This window comes from Bubalus bubalis, chromosome X (assembly GCF_019923935.1).
Source record: "Bubalus bubalis isolate 160015118507 breed Murrah chromosome X, NDDB_SH_1, whole genome shotgun sequence".
NCBI classification, from domain to species: Eukaryota; Metazoa; Chordata; class Mammalia; order Artiodactyla; family Bovidae; genus Bubalus; species Bubalus bubalis.
The window spans coordinates 107,353,698-107,371,311 of NC_059181.1; the positions used below are offsets into that span (position 1 = coordinate 107,353,698).

The following is a 17,614-nucleotide window of genomic DNA, read 5'->3' on the forward strand; positions in this document are numbered from 1 at the left end:
TCATTTTCATCAAGAGGCTCTTTAGTCCTCAGTATTCTTGCCTTGAGAACCCCATGAGCTAACTTTACTTAATCAGAGTCCTGTACCAACCCATAGCTCCAGTAGAATTATGATGATAGAAGTTATCCTCACCAAGTTTGTGAATAAAGCCAAGATTCTCAGCAAAGAGCAATTTGAATGTCCACCGTGGCACAGGGACAAGTAGATGAAGGGACAAGTAGATGAATAAAGCTGCTTTGCCCTAGGCCTCAGAGCAGAGTCACTACAATTATAGAAGGTATAACCCACCTGACCCATGAAAAATAAATTTTAGTAAAACAGTCACAAGAAGTCTTGCTGAGCAATATAACAACCCAGAAGTCCACCTGGCCCCTAATAAATTGCCTAGAAGTCAAGTGTTTAGAGATAGTAAAGGTATTATAATACTTCTGGCTGTAACTAGATCAAAAATCTGGAAGCCTAGTCCAGCTACAGCCAACCGTGGACACAGTCATATTCTTTACATGGAAAACAACAGCTCCTTCCACTCTTGGTACCTCCATTAGACTCTTCCAATGATTGACAGCAGTTGTCCACAGTGAATACACGTGCTTAAAGTTCACATGTTCCTAATGCAGAGAGAACATAAATCTGAAAAGCCCAGACTTGCAACACAGAGGAAAACAGCATATGCTTTAGATGTAAAGTCTAATGACAAAAATTTACTGGGGAAAGGGTAAGCAACTCTGTGTCTTATTAAATGAAATCAGGCCAATAAACCTGGAAAAGAGGAGCAGAGGCCAGCATTCCCCATGTCCTTAAATAGTTCTGGTGGAAAGAGGTATTCCTCTGGGGCTGGTTATTTAGCTTTAACTTTTAATAAAACGAGACTCCAACATGTATGTAGTACTTTGTGCCAGGAAATGACCTGCACACAAAACCATTTAACCCTCACAACAGCCCTGCGTGGTATGATGTATTTTTGCCACTATTCTACAGGTAAGGAAACTGAAGCACAGAGATGAGTAAGATACCCAAAGCCACACAGCAAGTAAGGGACAGAGCTTACATTAGAGCCCAGGCACAGGAGTACATGCTCACTACACTATACCACCTCTTCCTGTACCTGTCATATACCGTGATGAACAAAAAACAAAGTCAGATTAGCGCAGTTCTTCAACTTTGGGACAAAGGCACTGCTGTGCAGATTGGACCACCCAACCTGTTCACCTCCCTCCTTGACCTCTTGATAATTACGTCCTCTCCCCACGGAGCCCCAGCACCCTGAGCTGGCAGGTCGACCCAGGGTCCCTCGGGGTTGGAGGGTCGAGCCGCCCTCCCCTCGTGTCCATGGGTACTGGCCGCGGCCAGCTCTGAAGACCAGCGTCTGGCGTCCAGAGACCTCCAGGGCAGTTCGCCAAACAGTCCCTTTGGATCTTTGCGGGCACCCAGCTCCCTTCCTCTCTTCTGCCTCCGCCTGCACTGTGGTGATGGTGCACTCGGGTTCAGGGGGCCTGGGTCAACTCCATGCGGGCGGGACCGCCCAGATCCTCCAGGCCATCGGGGGATGGGCAGTGAGCCCAAAGCGCCAAGACAGGCGGCCAGGCAGAATTGTGATCCTCGCGCGCCATCTGGCGGCGTTTGCGAGAACCGCCGCCAAGGTTTCTCTCGCCCAGGGTAGCCATTTCGAAGCGTGGACTGTCGCATTTCCCGATATGCACCGCGACGCGAGCATACGGCCGCAGGACATGGCGGCGCGCGCAGGCGCAGAGGAGCTGGACGTATACGCTCACCTACCCCCCCCCCCGACCCCCGCGGGGCACGCACGCGCAGGCGCACACAGGAAGGCCTCTCGCTGGCCTAGAGCCAAAGGTGTGCAGGTGTGCGCATGTGCAGGCGTATACGTTCTGCACCCACTGCTCAGATACCTGCAGCGAAGGCGGGGAGTGTGTGCGCCGTTTTTTCTTTCCAGACCGTATCTTCTGACTTTCCGTAGAGATCAGCTTTAGGGCAGCGTTTGTCAACCTCACCATTATTGAAATTTTGGACTGGATAACTGTGATGGGAGCTGTCCTGTGCACTGTCGGCCATTGGGCAGCATTCCTGGTCTCCACCTACTACTTGCCAGTAACACCCTTTCCCATTTGTGGCAATCAACAGTGTCTCCAAACATCGCTAAGTGACTCGGGGGTTGGAGGTGGGGGAGATGCCCCATGTTCAGAACCACTATCCTAGAACAATAAAGTCTAAATTTCTGCATGGTTTCTGGATACTTAAAAAAACAAAAACTTCCCAGGTGGTTATCAAGTGCAGCTAGATTTGTGAAACACTGATCAATTTTGATTTTGCAAACTTTTAAGCAGAGTAAAGTAGTTGCAAACCTGGGCTCTAGAGTTAGTCACTCAGTCATGTCTGACCCCATGGACTATAGCTGGCCAGGCTCTTCTGTCCACGAATTTCTCCAGGCAAGAATACTGGAATGGGTTGCCATTCCCTCCTCCAGGGTATCTTCCAGACCCAAGAATTGAACCTGGGTCTCCTGCACTGCAGGCAGATTCTTTACACTGAGCCACAAGGGAAGCCCAGAGTTAGCCCTATCTGAGCTCTATCCCTAGCTCTGCTCTTCACAGGAGTCGTCTGTTTCCTCCACTGTCAAATTGCATAGCAAGAAGCAAGATCCTTCCCTAGGTTTGAGGAATATTACATAAGATAATGGATAATTCAAGCTGATGTCTAAATCCCACCCCAGACATGTGCCACTATGGCCCAGGAGAGCTCACCAATATGCTACAAAATAACCACACTTTTCCAGCTCTAGCACATGTGCCTTAGGCAGACAGTCCATACAAAGCCCACAGGGGCTTTTTCAATTCCCGCACATGTGCCCTTGATGTGCAGGTGTGTCCTCAAGTAACCTTAGGCATCCAGGAGTCCATTGAGGGCTCATAAATATTCTATACATACATACATACATCTATACATACATACATATATCTATCTATGCATACATACATGATTATAACAGACTGAATTATGGGAAAGAATGTGTGATAGAGCCTGTTGTTATGCAACTTCCAACTGTCAATCAAAACTGTCAGTCCATGCTGGCCTAGGTGAATATGTAAAAGCCCTCTGTCTTGAAAAACCCCTGTACTTCATCATTCTGTTGCCAGTGCCTCTCTTGGGTTGGCCCATGTCTCAGTTGAGGTGTACTTTCTGTTTTTTCCTTAATAAACTTTCTTTTGCCATGGGTAAGACCTCAGATTCTTCTTTGGTTCCTTACCAAGAACCAAGGCCCACAGGAGGGTCCTCTTTAACCCTCCTCAAATCTGGTAACAGGTGTCAGTTTTTGTTTTCACTCTGTTAACTTTCAGTGCAATTCAAAACATAAAAAAGTCACATAATAGGGCCTCATACCTTAGAGATCTGTTGCCAACCCAACCCCCAGCATTGTGGTTTATATAGGGGTGACAAATGTTAAAAAAAAAAAAAAAAAAAGTAGCTGTAATGAGGTGTGACATTGCAGGAATTCACTCACTTTTTAAACATCTAAATCAGACAACGTCCCTCTCTGGCTTAAAAATTGAAATAAGATTCAGTCTCCCTCTCATGGCTTACCAGGGCCCAGTTCCATCTGTGATTCCCCTCACCAGGTTGGCTCCAGCTACTTGATGCTTTGGAACCTGCTAAGTGTGTTCCCACAGCAGAGTTTTTTAGTTTATGTTTCCCCATCTCCAGTTCTTTTCTCCTTGCTCTTCTTAGAGTTGTTGGTTCCTTCTCCTCCTTAGAGGAGCTCTCCTGAGTCATTGCCCCACTCCACTCATCTAAGTAGTACCCTCCTCGCCACCATTACTCTCTTATCTTAGCAACCTGGTTATTTCTTTCAGAGCACTGTTCTTCCCAGGAGTCACAGAGATGTGACTTCTAGTCCTTTGTTCTTCATTATAATTAGGTGCAAAGCTCACGACTGTGGGGAAGACTGTATGAGAAACTAAGTACAGGTCTGTGCACACAGGAGTTTCCCCAAAGTGAAGTGGCTGTTGTGATTATTAATGATATCTGGTACTAAAGGCCAGTCATCCCATGCCTACTGTGACAAGCCTGTTCCACACTCAGCTACATGCAGTGCCAAGTAAATATCAGGTTGTTTGGAGTCTTATGTATATACTGTTCCCTTTGCTTGGAGGATTCCTATTCACCTTTCAAAATTCAGCTCAAAATCACCTGTTGCACAAGGCTGTGTTTGGCCCCACTTACCCTATTCCAGTATGGGCTGGGTTTTGTCTGTGTGTTCCAACCTCCAGGACAGGGCAGGTGCTGTCCAAGTGAGTGCTGACCGAAAGAGTGGGTGACTTCCTGATAATGGAGGACTTCCTGGCTAGATGCAACAAGGTGTACTGGGAGGCTCTGTGGCCTCGGAGGCACAGGCCAGAGGTTTGTAGCTGGAGCTTCAGCCCTCACCACATCCCTTTGGCTAGTAGGCATCACTGATCTCACCTTCCCAGCCAAGGGCTAATGCACACCTGAGCTGTGTCTCTCCACCACAGAAGCAGTGTTGGCTGATGCCTTACCCCTTTGGATTTGTCTCCATATTCTCCAGGTCTGCCAGGCTGTTGCTCTTCCTGTTGGCCAGGACAGCAGAGGCCGAAATGGCATCAGAGCTGAGGGAGGAAGCACACAGGCCTGCTGAAGCCTCAGACCAAAGAAGACTGGGGGCCCGGGTCTTCCCTATCCTGGCTGCATTCTCCTGGGAAAGGGGGACCTACATGTGCCAATAAAGGATGCTGTGAGTTAGAGCATCCTGTGAGCCCTGGCTGTGGCCTTAACACCCCAGTTCAAGACTAAGCACTGGTCATGACCAGCTTGGAATCCCTAGGAAAGTGTCCTGCTAGTTTTGGGTTCCAGCATCTTTGCATGACTTACATTTCCTGGGGCTCTGTGGAAATCCAGAAAGACCTTTACTTACTAAATGCTCCACAGATCCATAGCAAAATGGCTTCTCTCCACTGGTGGATTGGTAGATCAAATAGGGCAGAGAAGAGTGCAGCCTGGGAATGTACAACCTCTTCCCATTGCACCTTTGCACCTCCCCAGCCACCTCCAAAGGCTCCTTGGGACTGAGCCCTCTACTGGTTGTCCCTGGGATTCTTCCCCTTGAGTACTCCAGAGCAGGGTCTCTTTCTAAGCTCCACCTTCCAATGTGTTCTTCTCTGCCACCTCAGCTTGAGTCCCTGTGGCTATGTGCTAAGTTGTCTGGGTCACCTGACTTATCACCTGTACCTCCTCTCCCACTGCCCCCGGTGGGTGGGCTATGTCAGGGCCCCTTCTAGGCTTCCTGTCCTGTGGTGATTGCCTGATGTGAAGATGTCATAGAGCTGAGAAGTGCGAGGGGGAACCTGAGGTGTCAGAGGCAAAGAGGTTGATCATTGGGCAGTTGGCTCACCCTTACCTGGTGGTTGCTGGTGCAGGCTTGAGAGGTTGTGAGTTGGCACTGGGCACCTCCTGATCATCCAGGAGAGGGGTGAAGCCAGCAGGTGAGCACAGCCTGTGGAAGGAGGCCAAGCCTGGTCTTGGTTCAGGACTTTGTGTCTTTATCTCTACTTCCCCCAAGAGAGTGGCTTCTGAAATTGGGTGATAACTGTGTCTGCCTCATACGTTTTCTGAGAACAGCGTGTGCACTAGTATGCTAAGTCGCCCAGTCATGTCTGACTCTTTGCGACCCCATGAGCTGCAGCACACCAAGCCTCCCTCAGTTCAGTTCAGGTCACTCACTCAGTCTTGTCTGACCCTCTGTGACCCCATGGACTGCAGCACACCAGGCTTCCCTGTCCATCACCAACTCCTGGAGCTTGCTCAAACTCATGTCCATCAAGTAGGTAATGCCATCCAACCATCTCATCCTCTGTCATCCCCTTCTCCTGCCTTCACTCTTTTCCAGCATCACCCTGTCCCTCACCATCTACTGAAGTTTGCCCAATTTCATGTCCATTGCTTTGGTGATGCCATCCAGCCATCTCATCTTCTGATGCCCTCTTCTCCTTCTGCCCTCAATGTTTCTCCTTCTGCCCTCGATCTTTCCCAGCATCAGGCTCTTTTCTAATGAGTTGGCTGTTCACATCAGGTGACCAAAATACTGGAGCTTCAGCTTCAGCATCAGTCTGGGCCCTAACACGTGCTAAAATGCTCCCGTGATTATTACTGGGCCCTGTGGCTATCTGCAGAAGCTGCAACCGTTTGCAGTCTGTCTGTGCCCGTCAATTTGATAACAGATTCAGTGGGTGCTGTCTTATGCAGCCTTCCCAGGTGTAGGCTGAGTTCTCTGTCTCTGCATGAATCACAGCACTCCGCAAAGTTAGGGCTCATGGAGCACCTGGTCACCTGTACTAGCCTGCACACTCCACCCAAACCCACCATAATCACTGAATTAATTTATTAAGTAAACTCAGGAAAATGAACGGAAAAGGAGAGTGCTTTTTTGTTCATGACAAACAACTTTTTCTCTGGAAAGATCATAAAAGCAAGTCTCTTAACAGTCATTGTCAAAATAACTATAAAAGAGACAGTGTAAAACACTGCATTAAAAGCCCTAAAAATCTAGAAGATTCTTCAAATAATTCTGCAATATGAGCTTCAGCTTCATTTTAAGGAAACTGAAAACAGAAATCAAAGACTTCAATTTGTCACGGGGCATGCGCAAGAAGGATGATCTGGATAAATATACGAAGATGAAGTAATCAAGAACCAAGTCCAGTAATGTTGGACCAGAGAATGGAGTCAACCTGCAGGACCGTGCTGGCCAGCACTGTGACACTGGCTGCAGGTATGGGGCTCTTGCACAGCCCTCCCCACTAGGGGAAGCTCAGAGAACCAAGGCCCTGGCCCCATGTGCTTTCCTGGCACCAGAGGCACCAGCCTGCCATCCTCTTCCCAGGTGGGCTTGTGCAAGTGGGGGTCAGGGTTCAGGCATCAGTTGCAAACTAGTAACCATAGGGAGGGCAACAGCTCCTGGTGGGCTCAGACAAGTAGGGGCAACTGAGGGGGCCAGTTGGGAAAGCAGAGGAGTCCCTCCTTGGACAGACTACTGTAGGGCAGGGGTGCTGGATGGCAAGTGCTTTAGTGGCTCTCTGCAGGCATCACTTTCACCATTCCTCTCTGGCCATCTTCTCTGAACCATGAGGGCTGTAGTACAGCTTGGAGCTGAACTATCTCTGCCAACATCTTCACACCTGGACTTTTCCCCCCAGGAAGAGTTATGCTTGGTTTGAAACCACTTGGGGACAGGTGCGACCTTGCCACTCCACAAATCACCTGAGAAAATGGGCCCTGACTCCATCCAAGTCCAAGAAGTCAGAGCCCAGGTGGATACACTCATCTCCCACTTTTTCTCTCTGGGCCACTGCTCTTCCATTCACTGAACCTGAGAGTAGAGCTGGCCAGAGAAGAAAGGTGGGGGTATGGAGGAGGCTTTGGGGCTTCTGGAAGGGAAGGGAAAAAGCAGAGATGAAGGACTTCCTTCTAGCTTGCCCTTAGAGCTCAGCCAAGAAGCAAGAAGGCAGTGATTCACCCATCATTCTCTCCTTGCCACAGATCAACCTAGCTCCCCATGTCTACCTTGTGCCTACTTGGGAGGAACTTGAGAGCCAATGGAAGAGAGTAGGAGAAGAAGCAAGATTCAAGGAGAGGTAAATCTCGAGAGTGGAAAGTCCAGGGACAAAGGATGTGGTGGCGGTGGGAATGCTGGAGATGGGAGAAGCAGTGGGCAGGACTATGGAAAATGAGCAGTGCCCCGCCCTCAGCAACCCAAGCAGCTGTGGACACTTGACCCTGGACTATCACCAGGAACATGAAAGAATCAGCAACTTGGGGCCACTGGCCTCCCCAGGGTAGCTCACCCTCCTCTCCCAGAGCTGACGTCTGCTCCAACCAAGTCTTCATCTGGGGAGCCCATGGCTTCCGATCCCATGTTGCCATCACTTGACTGTGCAATTGATCTGGATGGGAAAATAAACATTTGCTGATTTACTGGGTTTTGATTTAATGTAAATTTGATTTAATGTAATTTAATGATTTAATGTAAATTTGATTTGATGTAATTTAATTCAGTTCAGTTCAGTTCAGTCACTCAGTCATGTCCGACTCATGGTGACCCCATGAACCACAGCATTCCAGGCCTCCCTGTCCATCACCAACTCCCGGAGTCCACCCAAACCCATGTCCATTGAATCGGTGATGCCATGCAACCATCTCATCCTCTGTCATCCCCTTCTCCTCCTGCCCTCAATCTTTCCCAGCATCAGGGTGTTTTCCAATGAGTCAGCTCTTCGCATCAGGTGGACAAAGTATTGGACTTTCAGTTTCAACATCAGTACTTCCCATGAACACCCAGGACTGATCTCCTTTAGGATGGACTGGTTGGATCTCCTTACAGTTCAAGGGACTCTCAAGTGTCTTCTCCAACACCACAGTTCAAAAGCATCAATTCTTTGGTGGTCAGCTTTCTTTATAGTCCAAATCTCACATCCATGCATGACCACTGGAAAAATGGGCTTTAATTTTACTTAAATTAACATAAATTAATTTAATTTAATGTGCTTCCCTTGTGGCTCAGCTGGTCAAGAATCTACCTGCAATGCAGGAGACCTGGGTTCAATCCCTGGGTTGGGAAGATTCCCTGGAGAAGGGAAAGGATACCCACTCCAGTATTCTGGCCTGGAGAATTCCATGGACTACATAGTCCATGGGGTTGCAAAGAGTCAGACACGATTGAGCGACCTTCACTTTCAGGCATCCTGAGAGCAGTCCTCAAGGCCCAGAAGCCCAGGCCTTCAGTTGCCACGCTGTATTGTTTCAACGGAAGTCAGGATGATACCAGCACTATTTTAGCTTTCATCCCAAACCTGATGGGCTGGGAACAAGAGTGGAGCCAAGAAACAGAGCAAGGGGGCACAATGGGAGGTGGGCAGGGGGATGACCAACAGAACAAAGGGCAAAACGGTTGGAGCCACTAATAAACCACAGAGCCCAGGGCTGAGGTTCCACAATAAGAAGACGATGGCAGGTGGACAAGCCTATAGGCTCTTCTCCATTACTAGCTACAAGCTTCTCACTGAGGACATGCCCAACTCTCAGTCCCTGCCCACTACACCCAGGCTCCCCTGGTCGGGCTTCAGGGAGAGGTGAGTTGGATGGTTACATGATGCTGGGCAAAACCAGCCCCTCTGGACTCATCATTCCATGCTATCATTCTGCCTCCCATCCCTGCACCCCTTCCACATCTCCCTTTGTCCACAGGCCATCCTGGAAGTCCCTGTGAGATGCTCTGCAAGGGCCCACACATCCTTTGATCACTGACTTCCCTAAACCTTCAGCTCAGTGGCCTTGCTTGCCATGGCTGTCCACAGGGTTGCTTTCCATAGAGTAAAGGCACAATGAGGTTGGACTGAGGGCTGGGATTGTGGTGGCCTGGCCTACAGTTTTGTCCAAGTGGCTCCCTGAGGGATCTTGGTGGAGGCCTACCCTTCTCCAGGCCTTATGCATTCCTTCATTCATTCTTTCAACAGATATTCATTGTGGACCTGCACCCCAGACACTGGGGACACAGTGAGGAATGGAACAGCCCTGGTCCCAGCTCCATCCACTGACCTTGGAGGGGGGGGCCACATGGGCTCTGGTCCCTGCACTGAATTACCTTTCAGAGTCTGCATCAGGGCTCCTGAAGGCTCCTTCATTAGTCAAGTTTCTCTTGGGCTCTCTGGGGTGAGGGACCTCTTTGTCTTTGGAACCTGAGGAAGACCTATAGTGGAAAGAAACAGAAGTTAAGCACCCACACTTAAGTGGGGGCAGCTACCTCATCCCCAAATTCTAACTTTCTCCAAAGAGCTTAAATCCTGATGTTGCAGGATTGGCTAATTATCAAAATCTACTAACAACTAATATTGATTGGCAGTCAAACCCCATTCTCATGACTCTGCGTGCATTACTCACATCAACCCCACAACATGGTCACTGTTCTTATCCATGCCCACTTTCCAGATGAGCAAACTGAGGCACAGAGGACTTGGAGTGACTCGCCCCAAGTTCCACAAGTAACAAGAAGAAGAGCTGAGATTTGAACCCAAGCAGTCTGGCTTCTTCAGAGTTTTGGACTATAATCTTCTATGGGGTAAAATTGATCCTACCCTCTTCTTGATTCAAACTTCCTGTATTCTCTCTGAGGTCATCAGGGAGTCTTATGGTGCCAACCCCAACAGAAACCCTCCCGTCATTGTGACCATTCAGGACCACTGACCCAGTGGGTAACTTCCACCTTTTCTCCCCCATCCATCCATCATGACTCTGTGTCACTGCTTCCTACTTGCCTTGCCACACCTTCCTTATCTCTTCCACCTATTTCTCCTCTTCTGCCCCTTAAATGTTGGTGTTTCTGGCATTCCTCAACATGTGCATGCTTTGCCACTGACCTTGGTCACCTCCTCTGCTCCCACGGTGTCAACTGTCATTCTGAAGCCAATGACATCTGCCTTTTCCCACTTCTCCATATACCCACTACTTCCTGGACTGGCCCTCAGGAAGCTCACCCTCAACATAGCCAGAACTGACCACCCTCCCCGGCTGCCTCCAGGGGAATGATCAGGCAGCCACCACCTCCACAATATGGTCTGTGCTCAATTTGCTGGATCCTCTCTCCTCGAGCCCCTTGACATTGTACCCCATGTAAACATCAAACTTGAACCCCATTATTTCCACTCTCATCCCTCTGCATAGAACATGGAAATCTCTTGAGCCCTGACCTCTCTCCCAGAGCTCAACCACAAACTCTGAAAGGCCTCCTGGTAAGGTCATCATAAATAGTAATTTGTAAAGTACTAAGTATAGCATCCCACACTGCCCTCTACCCCTAGCCCCACTACTGTAGTGAGTTATGGAGCAATAAGTGTGGGGTGAGAGTCAGGCAGGCTAGGTGGGAATTGTGGATCTGCCTGCTCTCGATCATGGGACTTGGCAGTTACTGAACCATTCAGGGTCTCAGTTTTCTCATCTGTAAAATGGACACAGTGATTGCATCTACATCCTACATGGGGACATGGGCTTGGCTGTTTAGGGCAGGGCAGGGCTTAGTGAATTCAATTAAGAGTTTTCCCTCTTTCTTCCTTTTCTCCAACTTGATTTTCTGTTGGAAAGTGGGAGGGGGCATTCCAGGGGATCTCAATGGGCTGTTATAGCTTTGTCACTTTCAGACAAAATGCCAGAGGCCTTATGGGGCACACAGTGCAGACCTTCCTCAGAGACAGCCTGGCTTCCTCCTGTGTCTCTCAGGGTCACTTTGCCCTTGTTTCTCAGGTACTGGTCACCTTAAGGAAACCAGTGAAGCAGCTTCCAGTGTTGCCATATTACAGACATTGTCACACTGGGTAATTCTCAATTATTCCAGCAATAAATGCTACTGCGGTCCTGTTCTGGGACAGGCTCTGGGCTCTCCAGGAACTTGGGGTTCTTGGGGCAGAGCCATCTGTGTGTGGACAATCGTGACTCTGTGTAGAAGACTCTCTGTGTGAGCTCAGCATGGAAAGCCCTTCACAGAAAGACACACAGGTGAAGGAGGTGCAGCAGATGGGAGACATCCTGGCTGAGACTGAACAATGCAAATGGGAAGGGCATCCCCGGCAGAGCCTACAACCTGCACAGCCAGGTGGGGCTGGGGAAGGCTGGAAGGCAAGGTCCAGGGAGGAGGGTATATAAGGGGAGCCACGAGGGGGTGGATGGGCCCCATCAGGCAAGGTAGAGTTCAGGCTGCAGAGCCTAAAAGGAAGGGGGTGTTGCACGGATTTTCCCCAGGCCTGGCAGAGGACTACTGCTGCCCTTTAGAAATGGCACCCAGGTAGAAAAATGAAGATTCTTGGATGGGATGAGTGATAGAGGAGGCCTGGCCCCAGGGAAGGGAGTAGGGACAGAAATATCTCTAAAACAGAATGGACAGGACTCAGTGCCTGACTGGGCCTGGGGTGTAGAAAGGGGGGAACAAAGAAGAGAGTCAAGGGACCCACAGATCCATCAGGAGTCATTTTGGATGTCAGTTCCTCCAGGAAGCCTTCCTTAAGCACCCCCACCACCATGCAGGTGAGAGACCCTTGCTTGGAGCTCCCACTGCCCCAAGGATTAGCCTGGGCGTCCAGTCTGGCCTCCCTCCCCAGACTTTGGCCTCATGAGATGGGGTCCCAATCTGTCTGCTTCATTGCAGCCTCCCAGGTGCTGGCATGGAAGCAGGTGAGTAGCTAAATAAGCAGGAGTCAAAGTGCCGCAGAGAAGCGCAGAAGTCTCCCTCCCTCCATGGGTCTCCCCTCCCTGCTCAGATTTCCAACTGCTCCCACCTCAGCTTTGCTGGACACATCCCCCCATCCCCCAAGCCCTGCCTGCATGTTACCTGACTGTCTGCCCCCTATCTCCAAGTAAGCCTGAGTCCACTGTGCTCCCTGCTGGTTGTGCACCTCCCTGAACTGCCCCCACTCCTGAACTGTTGAGGCTGATCCAGTGACCCCAGCCCCAGTCACACACAACCGCCTTAGTGGCCTGGGGGAGGGGGCGGCGCGGGGCTCCACAAAGCCCAGATGCCCAGCCAGTACAGCTGGCTGCTCCCATTCTCAGGGCCCAGCAGGGTGAGCCATCACTTCCAGGGGCTCCTGGCACATGGCTAGGTCGGCATCTCTGGCCTGACCTCACATATGTCTGTGTCTGCCTCCCCCCAACCAGGCAGACAGTCAGTGACTCTAGACAGGGCGTCCCCAGGGCTGCATCTGTTCTCCCATGGAACCAAGTGCTTGCTCCCAGGAGTTCTGGAGGGAAATGGGATGGGGCAAAGAATCCAGGTTGCTTATTTCTCCCACCAACCAGCCTGCAGACCTCATCACTTGCAGCCTGGCCCTGCTGCTCCCATCTCTAGAATCATGTGTACCTCATTCCTTCCAGGTGTGGGGCCACCAGGTGGAGTCCTGCCCCGGGTGTTGTGATCTGCAGGCGGACAGTCTCCTCACCTCTTGCACTGCAGCCAAAAGAGAGAGGTAGAGAGTTGATGGTAAGAAAGGCCTCCCCTTCTCCATCTGTGCTGGGGGTCCCAGGGTGTCCTCTCTCAGGAGCGTCCTGGCTAGTGCAGTGGGACACCCAGACCTTGGCCCTCCCTTTGTTTCTCTTGTCTCCTCCTTGGACTTGAGTCTTCTTGGTGCCGCAGCTGAGCTTGGGCCACTGACCTCCAAGTCCCAGAGGAAGGGGACCAAAGGACCTCTTAGCAGTCTTGTATTCTTGATCCCAGCCTCCTTCAGACACAGTGAGGGGCCTTCTGGGTACAGAGGTGAGCCCTGTCAGTGGCTGCACTGCAGCATCCAAAGTGGCAATTTGTGAGTTCATGGGCTGATGGGAACACATGGTGAGCAAGATGCTCAGGAAACCTACACACCAAATCTGGAGTGACAGCCAGTGAAAGGGGAGACTCAGGGCTTGAAGGTCAGAGAGCAGGTGCACGTGAGCTGGAGCCCAGGCAGGATCAGACATTCTCAGCCCTCAGAAGGTCCCTTTGAGCGTTCCCTTGCTCAGAGCCTGGTTGAGAGTGACTGCACACAGCCCTCCAATTCCACTGGATTTTGTGTCCCCACTGCAGGGCCTGACACCCAAGAGGATCTGGCTGTGCTGATGGTTAGGGCTGGAGAGAATCTAGAACCTTCTGGCTCTGTGGGGTTCCTCTTCACTCCAATCAAGACACCTATCAGGTCCACATTACAGCCACTCACTCCTTCCTTTGGTTTTTCCTGGCCACTGGAGTACAGGTAGGGGTGAGTCCCAGGCCTGCCCTGGTGAAGCCCCCGGCCCAGCAGGGAACAGGATGAGGGCCAAGTGGCATGGGCACTGACACAAGTCACCTGTAGGGCCATGCCCAAATCAAGCCCCAAAGGCACCTGGAAAGTTCCATGGAGGAGTAGCTCAGCCCAAACTCACTGGAGAGAGACAGAGGGAGGAGGGAGGAGGTAGAGGCCGGCGGGGCTCTTAAAGACAGAGACCAGATCGACTGTGGCAAAGAAAGTCCACAAGATGTGCTTGAGGCAGAGGTGGGGCCTTGACATGATCAGGCACGTCAGAAAGGACACTCGGGGATCCCAGGAGGAGGAGGGGTGCGTGGGCGGCAGGATGGAGACAGGGAGCCTCTGGAGGGAAGGTCAGTGAGCTGCTCATCTCTGTACATTCTGGACACTGAGATGACGAGAGGAAATGGAAGGGCTGCGGTGGACAGGGCTTCTCTACACACGAAAGCCCAGAGGGGGCCTGGTGCACATGGGTAGCTCTGATCTCAGTCCATCTCCATTCGTGATGACCATGAAGACAGCCTGTTGCTCCTTTGTGCCACGGAGCAGGGACACGTTCCACTGTCCCTGGGGATGTCACAGGCAAGTAAAGCATACCTTCTCCCTGGCATTTCTAATTCTGTCAGACAGGAAACAGGAACCAAGCGCTGTCCCAGCTGGCGCCTCTTCCTCAACGCTTGCCTCCTGAGCGATTTTGACTTAAAGGCTCAGCCCCCATGGGTCCTGCTATGGGTGGCATTGTGTCCGTCCTAAAAGATGTGCTAAAGCCCCTGGTATCTGTGAATGTGACCTTATTTGGAAATAGTGTCGTTGCAGAGGTAAATATTTACGATGAGATTGTATTGGAGTAGAGAGGGTGCCTTATAGAAAGGGGACAAATACACAGAGGGAAGACAGCCATGTGATGGCAGAAGCAAATGTCAGAGTGATGCATCTACACGCTAAGAGGTGCCAAGGACTGAAGCTGAGAGAAAGGCCTGGAACAGACTCTACTCCAGAGCCTTCAGAGGAGCAACTTGCCCTGCTGACACCTTCCTTGATTTAGGACTTCTGGCCTCTAGAACTCTGAAAGCACGCATTTCTGTTGTTTAATCCACCCAGTTTCTGGAACCCTTTCACGGAAGCCCCAGCAAATTCACACAGGGGCCTTCCAGCCTCTCCTCCTCTGCAACCAGCAGCCTCGCCCCTCTCCAGACCCTCAACCACCCACAGCTTTAGTTCAATCTGAAGGGGTCGGCCAGGTTGAGAGCTGCTGGAGGCCAGAAGCTCTTATCCAGTGAGGCTGAAGCTGCAGGTGGGAATGCAAGTGGCCTGTGCCAAAGGACTCATCCAGCTAAAAGAGGGGGAGAAGTCAGGGAGGAAGGACAGAGGAACTCCTTCTCTGCTGCCCATGGTGGCATTTCCCTCTGACACCAGTAGAGGGCAATATTGGCCTTTTCATTTGATGATGGACTTCCTGGTGGCTCAGACAGTAAAGTGTCTGCCTGCAATGCAGGAGAGCCGGTTCGATCCCTGGGTCAGGAAGATCCCCTGGAGACAGAAATGGCAACCCACTCCCATACTCTTGCCTGGAGAATTCCATGGAAAGAGGACTCTGGCGGGCAACAGTCCATGGGGTTGCAAAGAGTCAGACACGACTGAGCAACTTCACTTTCTTTCACTTTCTTTCTTTCTGCAGCTCAAGAAGCACCCAACCGTACCAGCACCAAGGCACTGCACAAAGGACTTCACATGCATTATCCCATTTAGTCTTTTGGACAGCCTCTGGAGGTAGGTATCACTGCTCCCTATTGCTCCCTATTTTACATATGAGGACCCTGAAGCACAGAGGGACTTAATCAAGGCTACACAGCCCATAGAGGGCAATGCAAGGGTTTTGCCTTGTACCAGAAGCTGTGCTCTTACTGACAGCTCCTTAGTTCCTCTGCCAGGCAGCATGCTGGGGCCCAGCCTCACCTGATCAGGTGAAGCAGAGAGGCAAGAAAGCTTGAGCAGTGCTGTGATGGGGGCAGCAGCCAGGCCTGGGGCTCTCACACAGGCTAGTGTCTCTGAGAGGGGGTATCCGAGAAAGTGCACTTTGGAAGGTGAGCAGGAGTTATCTTTCACATCAAGAATGGGGAAATGAGATGAACCCAAGAAACTAGGCCACATGGTGCATGGAGGCAGGGCCACTGCCACAGGTGGGCTGTTGAGGTGGAGAGGGAAAAGGACAGAGGAGATGATGGAGATGGGAGCTCAGATTTGGACACTTGGTACTGAGAGGCCTTTGGAGCACCCAGGTAGGTCAGGGGTCCAGAGAGGGATGGGTCATCCTGCTGTGGCACTCTTTCTGTTCCCCTGTAGGGTTTGGTGCCTAAGACAGGGGCACCCTCCTAGTTGGCCACAAACCAGCTATTTTGGTTCAATCCCTGTTCCCCAGTGGTCTGGGCTCCTTCAGGGATACAACCAGGCCTGGAATTCTGGATAACTAGCAGGCAGGAGCCAGGCGTGGGGGGCTGATGGTGACCCCCTGAGTCACTGCAGGGCCTCATGGGGGTAGCATCAGACAGGAAGGCTGCCTGGGACCAGCCAGCAGTTCATAGGGAAGCTACCTTGTGGTTTGCAAACACTAATGGAAGAGCCTTCCTGACCAACCACTATCGCATACTTATGGTGGGGGACTTGGTTATGGCAGCCCGACCAAGACAGACAGCCACTTTGCTGTGACAGCCAGGTGGTGGGTAGTAAACATCCAAAGGAGTTTTCTGGAATAAATGTTAAAATGCCTGTCAATTGATAGCACAACCTAGTTCTCCTTCTCTGTGCTTTAAGAAAGCATGTGAAACCAACGTTAATTGCTTTTTTTTTTTTTTTTCAAAACAGAAACTAAGGAGATCCCTGGGTTGGGGATCCTGGAGAAGAGAATGGTTATCCACTCCAGTATTCTGGCCTGGAGAATTCCATGGACTGTATAGTCCATGGGGTCACAAGAGTCAGACACGACTGAGAGATTGTCTCTTTCACTTTTCAGAAATGTGCTTTGTTTTTGGTAAATTGTGTCCCCTCCAAAATTTATATATTTACATCCTAATCCCCAGTACCTCAGAATGTGAGCTTATTTGGAATAAGGATGTTTCAGATATAATTAAGATGAAGTCACACTGGAGTAGGGTGGCTCCTAGTCTAATATGACTAATGTCCTTATAAAAAGAGGAGGTCAGGACACAGACACACTGAGGAAGACCTTGTGAAGAAATTCAGGGAGAAGACAGCCATTTATACACCAAATAGAGAGATCTTAGTAGAAATCAACCCTACTGACATCTTGATTACAAACTTCCAGCCTCCAGAACTGGGAGACAATACATTTGCCTATTTGTGTCAACCAGTTTGTGACCCTTTGTTCCAGCAATGCTGGCATACTAAGCCCCTGTATTCCATTAGTCACCGTGTCCCATCAATGCTACCTCGTGAAGAGCTCTTAAATTTTCCTGTTGCTCTGGCTGTGACCTGCGGCTGGCCTTGAACTCCTGCAGTTTTCTCTCTCCTCCACCAGTCTGGGCTGTAGCAGGTTATCATATCTCTCTCCTGGCACAGAAGAGGTGGCCCCAAGGACCAAGGTCACATACAAATGGTTGAGGGGCTTGAGTCAAGGAGGGGCGTGTGGACATGCAGTGGCATTACAAGACCCGTAACAGCCCCAGGGGCAGTGGCGTTCTCACAGAACTTAGCATGATTCAGCTCAGAGTACAAAGAGGTATTGATTGCCTTTTGCCTGCAGACAAAAGAGAGCACCATTATCTGCCCAA

General features: G+C 50.6%; 1 protein-coding gene across 18 annotated transcripts in view; it reads right to left on the minus strand.

The window, feature by feature from the left end:
• ZNF185 (zinc finger protein 185 with LIM domain) overlaps positions 1-17,614 on the minus strand; it is a 72,892-nt gene that overhangs the window by 19,753 nt on the left and 35,525 nt on the right. For all 18 annotated transcript variants that reach the window (XM_044937588.2, XM_044937587.2, XM_045164576.1 and 15 more), the window contains 5 exons: positions 12,929-13,015; positions 9,668-9,772; positions 7,872-7,970; positions 5,429-5,524; positions 4,551-4,640 (listed from right to left, as the gene is read on the minus strand). In XM_044937588.2, coding sequence (XP_044793523.2) covers positions 4,551-4,640; positions 5,429-5,524; positions 7,872-7,970; positions 9,668-9,772; positions 12,929-13,015 — 477 coding nt within the window. The remainder of the gene's footprint in view (positions 1-4,550; positions 4,641-5,428; positions 5,525-7,871; positions 7,971-9,667; positions 9,773-12,928; positions 13,016-17,614) is intronic.